This window comes from Ophidiomyces ophidiicola, assembly GCF_022830035.1.
Source record: "Ophidiomyces ophidiicola strain CBS 122913 chromosome Unknown scaffold_2, whole genome shotgun sequence".
Classification (NCBI taxonomy): Eukaryota; Fungi; Ascomycota; class Eurotiomycetes; order Onygenales; family Onygenaceae; genus Ophidiomyces; species Ophidiomyces ophidiicola.
Window position 1 is genome coordinate 659239 of NW_026054642.1, and position 12862 is coordinate 672100.

The 12862-nt window shown below is 46.8% G+C and overlaps 8 protein-coding genes across 8 annotated transcripts; 4 read left to right on the plus strand and 4 right to left on the minus strand.

Annotated features, from left to right (window-relative positions):
- Positions 1-592: 592 nt before the first annotated feature.
- Positions 593-1102, plus strand: LOZ57_000830 (uncharacterized protein; the record flags this gene model as incomplete). The annotated part of the gene is made up of 2 exons (XM_049249927.1): positions 593-868; positions 941-1102. 2 exons carry the CDS (start codon positions 593-595, stop codon positions 1100-1102), a joined length of 438 nt encoding a protein of 145 aa, XP_049111087.1.
- Positions 1103-1447: 345 nt separating this feature from the next.
- Positions 1448-2214, minus strand: LOZ57_000831 (uncharacterized protein; the record flags this gene model as incomplete). The annotated part of the gene is made up of 3 exons (XM_049249928.1): positions 1448-1576; positions 1653-1820; positions 1906-2214. The coding sequence occupies 3 exons, from the start codon at positions 2212-2214 to the stop codon at positions 1448-1450; spliced, it is 606 nt and encodes a 201-aa protein (XP_049111088.1).
- Positions 2215-2486: 272 nt separating this feature from the next.
- On the plus strand, positions 2487-3002 carry LOZ57_000832 (uncharacterized protein; the record flags this gene model as incomplete). Its single annotated transcript, XM_049249929.1, has 2 exons — positions 2487-2540; positions 2604-3002. 2 exons carry the CDS (start codon positions 2487-2489, stop codon positions 3000-3002), a joined length of 453 nt encoding a protein of 150 aa, XP_049111089.1.
- Positions 3003-3567: 565 nt separating this feature from the next.
- Positions 3568-5187, plus strand: LOZ57_000833 (uncharacterized protein; the record flags this gene model as incomplete). The annotated part of the gene is made up of 6 exons (XM_049249930.1): positions 3568-3878; positions 3925-4265; positions 4329-4517; positions 4572-4690; positions 4754-4922; positions 4982-5187. 6 exons carry the CDS (start codon positions 3568-3570, stop codon positions 5185-5187), a joined length of 1335 nt encoding a protein of 444 aa, XP_049111090.1.
- A 238-nt stretch (positions 5188-5425) lies between these two features.
- LOZ57_000834 (uncharacterized protein) lies at positions 5426-7224 on the plus strand (the record flags this gene model as incomplete). Its single annotated transcript, XM_049249931.1, has 3 exons — positions 5426-5532; positions 5594-6216; positions 6269-7224. 3 exons carry the CDS (start codon positions 5426-5428, stop codon positions 7222-7224), a joined length of 1686 nt encoding a protein of 561 aa, XP_049111091.1.
- Positions 7225-8074: 850 nt separating this feature from the next.
- Positions 8075-8884, minus strand: CAB5 (Dephospho-CoA kinase cab5; the record flags this gene model as incomplete). Its single annotated transcript, XM_049249932.1, has 1 exon — positions 8075-8884. One exon carries the CDS (start codon positions 8882-8884, stop codon positions 8075-8077), a length of 810 nt encoding a protein of 269 aa, XP_049111092.1.
- Positions 8885-10261: 1377 nt separating this feature from the next.
- Positions 10262-10966, minus strand: LOZ57_000836 (uncharacterized protein; the record flags this gene model as incomplete). The annotated part of the gene is made up of 2 exons (XM_049249933.1): positions 10262-10641; positions 10699-10966. The coding sequence occupies 2 exons, from the start codon at positions 10964-10966 to the stop codon at positions 10262-10264; spliced, it is 648 nt and encodes a 215-aa protein (XP_049111093.1).
- Positions 10967-11657: 691 nt separating this feature from the next.
- LOZ57_000837 (uncharacterized protein) lies at positions 11658-12713 on the minus strand (the record flags this gene model as incomplete). Its single annotated transcript, XM_049249934.1, has 4 exons — positions 11658-11956; positions 12013-12260; positions 12328-12579; positions 12673-12713. The coding sequence occupies 4 exons, from the start codon at positions 12711-12713 to the stop codon at positions 11658-11660; spliced, it is 840 nt and encodes a 279-aa protein (XP_049111094.1).
- Between the last annotated feature and the right edge of the window lie 149 nt (positions 12714-12862).

Here is a 12862-nt window from a genome sequence, read left to right on the forward strand (position 1 = left end):
GGGCGATCACGTGCACCACAGCGCTGCGGGCAAACAGCGCAGGTAAGGGAGGCATCAACTGGGAATTACCCAGCAAAAGGGCCATCGACACGAGTATTGTATTTTTACGTGTGCGAGTCTGAAATGGGATGTGTGCAATAGTGGATGGTCTGCTTTTGATGCAAACCTTGTTCATGCCATTGGGCCTGACCTACACCTACCAGGTCCATACATTCCTCAGGGTATGTATCTTTAGGCTCCAATATTAAGCCAGAATCTATTCCTAGCATTCAACTCGCCACATCACAGCAAGCGTTCGAAATGTAGTAAAGCATCCCTTTCAGCGCGTTCTGCTTGCTGGTGATTCCACCTCTTCGCATCCCACATGACGTCGCCGCAACAAAGAGCCCCGCCGCGAGCCTCCTCAGGCCTCCAAATTCTCTTCCTCGCCATCTTTATTCTGGCCTTCTTCCCAGGCTTCCTCTTCACTTTCCTGAGCTCGCTAACCGCTTTGCCGGCGTCCATTGCCCACCTAGCCTTCTTCCACTCCTCCAGCTCAAAAACTCTCACCCCTTCGCCCACCCCGTCACCCACTCCCCACTCCGCCCCAACAATGAGTTGGTTTCAAAAAACCATTAACCTTCCAGCACGGTCCCGTGGATCCTACTTGATTACAGACCAGATAGTTTCGGAGCTACCAGAATTGCGCAACTACAAAATTGGTTTACTACACCTCTTCATTCAGCACACAAGCTGTGCGCTGAGCCTGAATGAAAACTGGGACTCGGATGTCCGGGCTGATATGAGTGACGCGTTGGATAGAATTGCCCCCGAGGATCGCAAAGGCAATTTGTATCGGCATAGCGCTGAAGGCCCGGATGACATGCCTGTGAGTTGTACCTTTGTGTCAGGAACAGCCTTAAGCATGTTAGCCCTAACAGCCCGGCGTGATCGAATCTAGGCACATATCAAATCTGCTTTAGTCGGTGCAAGCGTCACAATTCCTATCAGAAATGGAAACCTGGCCACAGGAACGTGGCAGGGCATCTGGTACCTAGAATTCCGTGCCAGTAAACACCAGAGAAAGATAGTTGCTACAATCCAAGGAGAGAAAATAGAGTAGATTCTCCTAGTCCATAGACAACAAAGCAAGATCTTAATCTACAGGCCCCGATATAGCGGGTGATATCACATTAAAACAAAACATGGAAATTTTTGCGTTAGACATGCTGCTGATAATAACGGGATAGACTCCCAAGATACCACAAGGTACCATAGGACTACAGCTCTATTCGCCTCGTTTCTCGTTCAGTTGTCGGAAGGAATTCGCAAAATAGCTGGAAACCATTGGTTACTGTAGATAACGAGGTTGCATATATGGTGTCATTGCATTTTATAGCTGGTACCTGTACAACATAACTCCAAAGCGAACAACTGGTGATAAATAGCGGTCGTCCGTGTAAATAGGCTACCGCTGTTCAAATGCGCCATCTGTAACTCGTTGCGATTCCGGAACTTCGGCTGGATGTCCAACAGGCTCCAGGGGGTACGATGTTTGGGGAAGAGATTCAAGAAACTTGCGGTTATGTTCATTCGCCTAATGTAGACAGTAATCAGCCACCCAGCTCTCATAATGATGGGGGGTATATTAAATTTGAGGAGCAAAGACGTACGAAGGGAAGTCCACAGTAGCCGCAGACCGCAATCTCGGGTTTATCGGTGTTGATGAAGATTTTTGGGTGGCCCAATGGTCCACCACCTCCATCGCAAGAAACGACTCTTTCTTTCGTCCATCTCACAGGCTGTCTGTGGATCAATTCAATTGCGGCATACGGTCGTGGCTGTACTCAATTCTTCAGTACAGTCATACAAGTAATTATCTAATGAAAGCAAGAGAAACTGGGCTATATAGGCAGGTTTACGAACCTGGTACTCCATGGTGGTCTGCTCAAATCTAGGCCCAGACATAGCAGCCTCCCTTGGCTGTTGGCTCTTCGCCCATGTAACTTCTCTATTCGGGGCCTGCATCTGCACAGCCTTGTCCGCACGCTCTATTGAATCCGAGGGCACCGTGTGCGACTCCGGCGTGCTGGTGACCTTTTTGTGAGTGGTCGGAACACCATTGTCGGATTTTTCGGAGAGACGGGGGGCCGTGGAGGTATAAGTCGCGCGGGGAACGAAGCGTGACGAACGTGCGGTTAAAAGGCGCAGGCTGGAGCGTGTTGAGGAGAGCATTGTGACGGCGGGCAGACGCTGCACCACTGCTGTTGATGGTGGATGTGGGTGTCGGTGGTGAGATTGACGTTCATCGGCAGACAAGTGCGGCCAACCAATCAGGTGTGTTGATTGCGATCAAGAGCAACTTCGCTGGACGTCTTCCTTCAGTTCCAACCACATGGGAATAAAAACGCCGTCAATCCATTTTTTGTGGATATACAGGGACTATTTATATTCCTGACTGGCAATATACACACAATATCAAGAGATCTCAGTCACCATCTTCCACAATGCCACGGTCACGGCCTCAGAAGAGTATGTCGTCTCGGCTTCTCACTATGAAAGTATGTTCTGCGCATATACCGTTAACCTCCTTTTCGATTTTCTGCTTTCTTATTATAGCTTAGTTTATGCAACGTGCTGCTGCTGCATCTACAAGTAACCCAGCAACTCCAGCAAGCGAAAAGTCTGCCGCACCAGCCGAGCTTACAACGCCATCCCCAAAGCGCAGAAAGGTATCAGCAGATACCTCTTCAAATTCGCCACTAACCCCCTCATCTTCGGATCTTAAAGCAATATCGGCCGCAGTTAAAGCAGAAGAAGAAAAGCGTGCAGCAGCTATCGCAAAACAAGCAGCAGATGCTGGGGAGACGGAGTGGGTGTTGGAATTTCCCGCTGGAACGATTACCAATTTGCCCTCAGCTAAAACCGACAGCAATCCTGCGATTGAGGAGCCAGTAGACGGCGGACGAAAAAGCTACGGCAATTATAAGAAGAAGGCAAAGCCGCTTAATTGCGGCAAGTGAAAGATCTACCAATGCACCGATTTGGCTGTTTACATACAAAAATCTTATTACCGGCTTATTTAAGCCTCACATCTGTTCGACGACAGGACAAGGTATCGTTTCATCCTGCAGGGAAAGCGTTTCCGATTGAGCAAACTCTTGCATACAGATTTATACAGTCACCCAACAGGACAGCTTGTAATGCCTGATTCGATGCTCCCAGGGCAGGGCACTATCGAGGAAAGTATGATGGAAATTTTTTTTTGAACAAAGCCCCCATCCCAAGACCAGAATCAAGGAACAATCTTCCAAGTTGGCAAAAATTTTCTTCAATCGGAGTAACTGGAGCCCAGATATCAATGATAACACAGGCTGTAACTAAACGTGGGGTAGGGAGAGTGGCTCTCCCTAGTTATACACTGCATGAGAGGCTATAAAAAAGAGCGAATAATAATAATAAGGATCCCTAATATATCTGCTTAACGAAGGGCAATTTTCTTTTAAGCCATAACTTCGCGCGTTGTTGATGCTAACTGGAAGACTGCCCATCACGTGAATTTGATCGCAGAACATGCGAACTACAAAAATGACACTCCTCCCCCTGCTGCAACTTCCAATGCTTAGTGCAACTGTGATTGCGAAACTCCACTACATCATGAGGTTAATAAAAGAGTGTCTAAAGAAATCTCGTTCTCAAATTTCAAAATTTCTTTTCCCTCAACTGGCATCAGTTAAGCACGTTAATTCTTACCCAGTTTCAGAAGAGCCAGATTATTACAAAGCGGGAGGGTTTCATCCTATTTCCTTAGGCGATAGATTCAAAAATGACCAAAACACTATTCTAAGGAAACTGGGATATGGCCAGTATTCGACAGTTTGGCTAGCTAAAGATTCTAAGTGCGTTATCTGCTGCTGCGGCTTGCCGAGCTAACAGTTAAAGTAGGCATCAGAAATATGTAGCCATCAAGGTGCTTAGAGCTGATTGTTATGGTGGCCACCATGACATCTTTGAGAGAGAAATCCTCTCGAGAATCTTGGAAGTTTCGAGACGTAGTTCTCATCAAGGCCGCAACTATGTGTCCCATCTTCTCGAGCAATTTACACAGACGGGACCCAATGGAGATCACGTTTGCTTAACGTTCGACGTTCTAGGACACCACCTAGATTTTCAAGCCGCCAAGTACGAAGATGGAAAGCTACCTGTGAGGGCTGTGAAAGTGATCGTACGACAGCTTCTCCTAGCGCTTGATTTCCTGCACAGAGAGTGTAGTGTCATTCATACTGGTATGAGTAGATTCCATGATACAAGCCTCTATTTCAAAGCTGACGTATCTTTTCTTCATGCAGATTTGAAGCCAAAAAACATACTTTTAGAGTTGGAGAACCCGAGTAGTACCATTTCCCACTATCTATCGGAGATTCCTGCGCGAACAGATTCTCAATGTGGTGCTACAACACCTCTACGAGAGGTCATCCCAACATCGCTAGTATCGGAAACAAAAAGCCTCCACGTCAGGTTAATCGACTTCGGTGTCGGTAAGTAAACTATCTCATTTTCGTAGCTTATGAGACTTACTTATTTGTATATAGCGTCTTGGACGGAACGCCATTTGTCGGATCTAATCCAGTCACAAGCTTTGAGAGCTCCGGAAGTAACGATAGGTGCCCCTTGGGGCACTGGCGTGGATATATGGAGCCTTGGGTGCCTTGTAAGAACATTTGATAATCCCGTGCGTCACGGTGCAATTTACTTGACTTACATACTGTGACAGGTTACGGAGTTTGTGCAAGGGATAGTTCTTTTCTCTGGGGAAGCATCGTCGAGAGGAACGTGGACCGTTGAAGATGACCATCTAGCAAGGATTATTGAGATCCTTGGCAAATTTCCGCTCCATTTTATAGCAAAAGGTCGTCGCGCAGCACACTTCTTTGACAAGCAAGGTAAGGTTTCATGACTTTTGTTGATATTCGATTATTTTTCTGATCTAGGTTTATTCCAGGAAATCTTCTCCGAATTCCTAACCTAAAACCCACCAGCCTTGAACGCCTAGTTAATGGCACGACAAAACCTTTCCTAAAACCTATCGAGATGCCTGAAGCTGAAGTCCCGATCTTTGTTGACTTCATTAAGGGTATGCTCGAAATCGACCCAGAGTCTCGGAAGTCTGCGGTTCAGCTGTTGCAGCACGAATGGATTCGTCCGTAGATATACTCCGTAAGCGCAGAGAAAAGTATGAATCTAGACCTTTTTTTGAAGAACCTCTTGAATCGTTGACACCACAAGCGGCGAGTCGCCGATCGCGAGATTATATTGGCTCCTAGCTGACCCAAAGCTAACTAACAGGTAACTAGTGCAAAACACTAAATTTGCGCTAAAGAACCTTAACAGCACGCGTCTGAGGATGAGGTAAATAGTCTACCGCTCTACCTATTTATGACTTGAGATGGGGGTTCTGAAAAACATTCTCGCGCCAAGTCGCAGCGCCAGCAGAGCAAGGGCGAGTCTTGGCCGTAATTACAATTTATTCGAGTACACCAAAGGCCGGTTTTTGTAAGTGTTCCTTCATCCGAAGAAACTAGATCTGGAGCAATTCTAATGACATGATTAATAGGTTTAATGAGGAACTACGCCGCAATGAGCGTCGGATAAACTTCAATCCTGATGCGCTTGCCGCGACAATCTGCCATTCTGTCAACCGTTCTGTTTCGGAGCTGATATCATTCGAAAAACTAGCCGAGGGCGGATTCAATAGAGTGTTCGAGGCAACTTTCACAGATGGTTATGCTGTCCTCGCCCGACTTCCGTTCCGTATTACCTCTCCCATCCGTTATGCAGTTGCAAGCGAAGCAGCCACTCTTGGCTTTCTGCGTGCCAATTCTCTGCCTGTCCCGAAAGTACTGGCTTATTCATGTGACAATACAAATCCTGTTGGGGCAGAGTACCTTATTTTGGAGAAAATTGAGGGAAAGCCATTAAGCGATCAGTGGTTTACAATGGACACGAAAATATGTGTTAAAATAATGAGACAGATAGTGGAGCTTGAGGCACGCTTTATGAGCCTTTCGTTTCCTGCTAGCGGCAGTCTGTATTACCAAAGAGACTTGAATCCATGTGATAGGATACATTCAATAGAAGGCGGCCCAGGAGATACCGATCAATTTGTGGTTGGACCGACTGCTCAACACGCATGGTGGTATCGAGAACGAGCGCGGCTGGATGTGGACAGGGGACCGTGTAGTTGACTACGTATCTCGAAATCCTCGGGAAGCTGCTGACAAATATGCAGGGACAAGCTTCCTGGAATGCACTCAGGCTCCAGCCAAACGTGAAATACAGTTCTGCAATCAATATGGAAAACCGCGACTTCATGTTGAACGCTATTTGCGGGAGCTACAAGAATTCAGGACCTTATCGCCTAAAGATCATGCGCTGCGGCTTTTTGAATACCTTCAGTTGACATTGCACCTAGATTTACCATCAACAAACCCTTTTGCCCGACCTCTTTTGCGTCATCCTGACTTTTCACTTAGTAATATTTTGATAAACCCTTCTGATAACACGATAGCTGGAGTCATTGACTGGCAGCATGCAACAGTTCTGCCCCTCTGTCTCTGTGCTGGGATCCCCAGGTACTTTCAGAACTGGGGTGACTCGAAATCAGAGGCCCTAGCAAAGCCTGAAACAAAACTACCCGATGGTTTTGACGATCTTCCCGAACAGGAGCAGGATGTTGTGCAAGAAACTATGCGCAAACGTCTTGTACACTTTTATTACGCTGCATATACCATGCGCAAGATGCCTGATCACTTTGATGCATTGCGCGATCATAATGCAATACTTCGAGCAAAACTATTTGATAGAGCCAGTGCACCTTGGGAAGGCGATTCTCTGTCACTAAAGCATACTATACTTCAAGTACAGCAAAACTGGCCGATGCGACTCACTTCTCACCCGCCAGTTCAGGCGGATGGAGACTGTCCAGTAAAGTATTCTCAAGAGGAGAGATATCAGTGTGTCAAAGAGCATGAGAAAGAAGAAGAAAAACTACAAGAACTTTCTGAGATGCGGGAAATGATTGGCATTGACCAACTAGGCTGGGTTCCTGATGATGACCATTTAGAGAAGGCAAGGGATGTGGCTAGGATGATTAAACAGGGACTATTAGAGCACTCAAGCACCGAAATTGAGAGGCTTGCCATTTTGAATCACTTTCCATTTGATGATCATGACGAAGAGGAATGAGAAGGGTTGTGGGACGAATGGAAGCTTTTATGGAGTACATTAACTGGAAATGGAAAAAAGTTATAGAATTCACCGAATCCCATGCCCATACGGAAGTGGCTTAGTGCCACAAGTCATCTGCAAAAGATTTTCATTGACTAATGCAGCTCCAGAGGAGCTTCACAGCTGATAGAAAACCTCATCATTAAATAATCTACAACACATAAATTTTGAAAGTCATTTGCACAGATGATTTCTGTCGGTTTGATATTTGTTCTTTGGCTCATTATGATACGGTCACTCTTAGTATGGAGTAACTACATTGTAAGTCACTGAAAAAGGTCACTTACCGTAAAGCTGTTCAGATATACGGTACTCTGTAAAGGTAATTAATTGTTTGTTATTAAAAATATCAATATAAAAAGTCTATTGCAAATGGTTCATAATCAATGGTACATAGAAGGTGAATAGATAAACCCTTGTGATCCTTTAGATTGGGCAAACTATCTGGAAATGTCATTTTTTCCTTCATAAACACGTTTGCCTGATACATAGTATAGTTACTTGAAGCCTTTTGAAGTTCCTGGCAGGTCGGAGATATTGAGTCCATAGAATCATGCCGCATTGCCACATGACGATATTCATTTATCATGTGTTTCTTCTGTTTGCTGGACATAATCTTGAGCAAGCTAATTATGGATAAGCACATCGCCAGAGCAGATATCGCAATCAGGGGTCAAGATGTAAGCCCCAACGAATGAAAGTAGGTGCTAAGGAGGAAAACCAGGTCACAAACTTACAATAGAGTATATATGCAGTATGTATGTACATAGAATGACAGGCGCCGGCGGAACTATATGGCAGGGTATATTCAAAGTCTAGCTTTCTCTTTCAGCTGTTTCTCCTGCCATTGCTTTGTTCCGCGGTAATTGATCGCATAATTCCACGCTGCAACGCTGATCCCAATGGGCGGCACCAGAAGGAGTACCCAAGCCCACCACCGCGGGCTTGATGCTTGAATGCGTGTCATAGCTTTCTTTATCTCGACCTCCAGCGCTGCCTTATCGCTATCATTCCACACGATGACTCCTCTCGCGGACGCAACGCCTCGAAACTCTGCACGCTCGACTTTTCCAAGCACATCGCCCTGGCTCTTCACACGATTCTCAGCGTCCTCGGCGCTCAGGTGCGGGTCTCGCAACCGTAATCTCTGCATCTGTATCGCGGGATCCTTGACACCAACGACAATCACCGTTCCACAGAGTGCATCCAGTCCGCTCTCAAATAGTAACGGAACATCTAGCACGACAGCCCAGTGGCCTTGTAGATAGTATTTCAAGAGCGATCTATACATCTCCCATCTTACAGCTGGGTGTACAATTCCATTCAACACAGCACGATCCTTTTTGCGCTCGTCAGAGTCGCCGAAAACCCGTCTACCTAGCACTGGACGATTTAACGGGCGGCCTTGGCCCACGGTTTCTTCCGGAAGCAGGAGATCTGGGGTAGTAGGGCCGAAGTAATCGACGATTGCATTGTAACCGGGCGTGCCTGGCTCTACGACCTTGCGAGCAAGGACATCGGCATCGATGATCGGAAGATTGTACGGTTGCGCCGAGAGGAGGGAGGAAACGGTGGATTTGCCGGTGGCTATGGAGCCAGTAAGGCCGATTAACAGCATCTGGGTGGGCGAATGAGAACAACGACGGTATACTGGAGGCAGATTAGGGCAATGCGGTCAATGTAGATGAGAATGCGCGGGGCGTTGGGGCTGGAGGTGAATCTCAGCTGTTGCTGGGTGTGCTGTTCCCGGATGCTTCAAAGGCCGCGGCAACCAACTAGTTGCAAAACTAACTCACTGGTTAATGAACCGGAAGAGACGAAGCGGGAGCTATCCGTGTGGCATGCCAATCATCAGTGACGCGCAAGCCATGGCGCCAACCGAAGTGGCGATCCGTGCTCCTGGATGGCCAAGACTGATGGAGGTCTTTCTGGAGTACTCCGTACGAAGTAGTTAGTTAGTTACATATCTGGCGATGAGTTTTAGTACTCCGTATAGGAGCCAGCCAACTACGAAATATATGCCAATCGCAGTATTGCCATGAAAGAACCCAGACATAGCTTTAAAATGATATGAGCTGTCTAAACTGGTGATAACCTAGCCGTGAAGCCTTCTTCGATTCGGTCGATGTGCTTGAAACCATTCTGATATCGCAAGGAACCCAAACTGCCCGGATATACACCGCCGCTGCCCTGTTTTGAGTCAACAAGCCCAGCGAGTTACTCCTTCCCGCTGCCCGGCACCGTCCTTCCTAGCAAATATCCGACGCAGCGGTAGGTGAGGCCGAGCTGGCTCGACGATGCGCGGTAAGAGCAAGATTGGATTGCCCGTAGTAGAAGTAGCCGGCCGCCAGCCTGCCTCATACGGCATTTCGTGGCTTCCATTCTTCTCTCCAGCGCCAGGAGAAGAAGGCTCGAAAAACAAACCAGCGAGGGTATAAATACCGCGTTCACCCCCGACAAATCCATCTTCCATTTTTTCTCTTCAACTTTCCCATCCACTTCCCAGGACCTCCTCCACTTAGGTTCCCTTGACTGTCCGTCGTTATACATACATACATACATCTTCACTTTGATAGACGCATGACTTACCATCCAACCCTTCCACACCCTCACTCCCTTGGCTCAATGTTGCCATGGAACCCAGTGCAATGGTGGCTTTTGTGTGTTCAAGGAATTCTCATAAAGGTGGGGTCTTCCATAGTCCGATAGCGGTGGGATTCACCCGGAGACGTCCGGGATGAGGGCACCCTAAGGGAGATGTGGAGCAGGGCCTTGAAGAAGACTTCTGCTCTGCACCTCTCTTCGAGATTCTTTGCTAGGCTCCACTCAGTAACGTGCTGACCCCCCTTTGTCATTTTATAGGTTCGTTCGCGGAACAAATATCCGAAGGAAACATCTCTAGCAGTTCAAACAGGTTGCTATGGGCTTGCTGCATCTAGATACTTAGCAATTAGATAATTCTATAAATCATTGTATAAGAACCTGCCTGTCTTTCTTATTCATGATGCTCTTCCCATCCTCCCATTTTTCGTTCCCCATATAAGGTTTCAGCATTCACGGTGCTCAGTTCTTGTGAGACCATGTAGCCTCGCACTTCCCAGGGAGAGCACGGGTTTAAAGGACCCGTCCTCCAGGCTACAGCAATGCCTGATGACTGTGAGTCAGCCCAGATTACTTTGCGGCCAGTAATTTCGCCTCTCATGTACATCGCAGCCTTTAATCTTTCTCGGATAATTATCTTGCCACGAAATAATTGCTTTTCATCGACGCCACTGGTTCTGGGGTAAGGATCCGGGCGCCATTTCGTAAACACCTCACGGGCTTTCTTCTGAACCGCCGTCATAGAAGTTTTCTCAAATTTGCTTGTCCGTGCCTCTTAGGTCATGATCATTCTGGTCTTTTGACGCTTTTCTTCAAGTTTATATCGCTCACGAACGTCTTTTTTCGTGTAGTGTTTGCTGTTCTTTCCCTTAGCCCTGAGGTATCTTTCTTTTGTCACCATATACAAGGCCTGTGAGGCAACTTGAGCAAGTCTCTTAGGATCAATGCGCCTGTCTATTTCCTCGATATATAAGGCTTGTGACGCAATTTGAGCAAGCCTCTTAGGATCAATGCGCCTGTCTATATCCTCAATATATAAGGCTTGTGAAGCAATTTGAGCAAGCCTCTTAGGATCAAGTGGTGCTGCAGTTGGCGCCATTGGTGCTCAGACGAAAGTATGGATATATATATATCAAGTAGACCAAATATTCAAGCAATCAAAATATAAGATAATTTCGAGCTTCTCAAGGATGGTATTCACGATCCCTCACGGTCAAAAGATGCGATGGAGATTTAATTTAAATAAAGGAGATGTGAGTCATTTCTTCCCAGCAAGGTTGGATGACTCCAGCTCCATGTCTGGTTCAGAACAGCATCACCACATCACTGGCTGTGGCAACCAATGATCATTACTGAACCACAAGGTAGGCAGGTGGCTTAAACTGGAAAACCATTTTCTAGTCATAGCTGCATTCAGCCAACTTTTGGATTGCAGGCAGACAGGCCCGAAACCGTTCGAGCTGCCAAGTTTCGGACATCTACAGAAGTGTATTAGAAGAGATGAAAACTAAAGTGGCAGGCAAGTCACACAACGTCTTTTACTCACTCAGCCGATGCAACGGTGGAATTATCTGGGAATGATGGCAAGGCGGATCTACGGATACATTCACGGAAAAGATATTCAACTGTGTGCCCGTCTGGTTCGAGGAACTAGGCTTGAAGGATCAGTGCCAGTGGGAACCGAAAGATCTCAATTTCCAACTGCATAACAATAAGGGCTACCTTTATTTTAGTGGCCATAGCTCCACCAGTAAACAGGACCTTTGAAAACCGATATTTTAACACCCATTCTATACCTCTATATCTCCACCTCCAAAGTCATCCATCCCTGTATCTTGTCCATCATGGTTGCCATTACCTTCACCGGTCAGCACTTTTGTTCGGGGAATGGATTCAGGCAACGAAGTAGGAGACTGGTCTCCGGGTGTTACAGCAACAACATTATCATTTTCATCGACGAATTCGAAGTTATATCTTGATAACAAATGGGGAATAGCGGAGAGTTGTGGGCCGTATCGAGCAGTGTTGTCGTATAGCTCGAAAAGGGGAACGGCGAGAAGTTTCATGTTCTTAGGGACCGATAACACCTCTGAATTCACTCCGTTAGTACATCCAGTGACATGTAAGCTGCCCGTGGGTACCTACTCTTCTTTGGTAGCTGTATAAAATATAACTTCTTGCACTCCTTGGGCCTCGTGACGTGTCCAGGAAGGAAGGGGTACATAAATGTCTCGAAGTTTGGTCTCCACCACTGCGCCAGGGTGTCGCCAACTTCCCAGTCCTCATTCACGCCTTCACCCGTGAATTGCGTCCCAACAGGCGCCAGGCGTTCATTTAATCGCGCCTTGAAGCCCTCGACTTCATCGTCATTATATTGTAGATAATCGCCTGGCCTGTAGTAGTCTCCTCAGTTAGCTTACCGCAAAAATCTTGACAGAAAATTATAGACAGCCAGCGTACAATTTGAAAAAAGCATTCGCAATCTGCAGCATCAACACGTGCGGATGATTATGCTCATGGCAGACGAGCACGCCCTCACACGTTCGCCTCATTCCATACTGCTCATAGTGTTCTTCTAGTCGCTTTAATCTTGCTAATACCGAAGGGTCTTCTTCAGGCTGTGTTTCCTTGGTACCAAATGTATAGTTTGAGAGGGGATAGAGCCGGATTGTTTCTGGTTGTCTGGCAGAGAAGGATTTTGGAATGATGGGCCTGTAAAACTCTCATAATATGTAAGTAAGCGATACTCAGCACAAAATCAAAGACCAATGAACTCGAGGCAGATTAAACAGAAAGGTAGCATACGGTCGCGAGCTCTCCTGTGCGTTTGCTGAGACGGTAGACATGACGTGCGAGCCGCTGTGAGACAGAATACGGAGCTATCAAAACGCAGAATTGAAAGGACTTTTATTATCAAGAGTGTAGCATAAGAGGGAAATAATGGCGGCTCCCAGGAAGTCTGCTGGTTTACAGAATACGTACACTGGACTCTGTA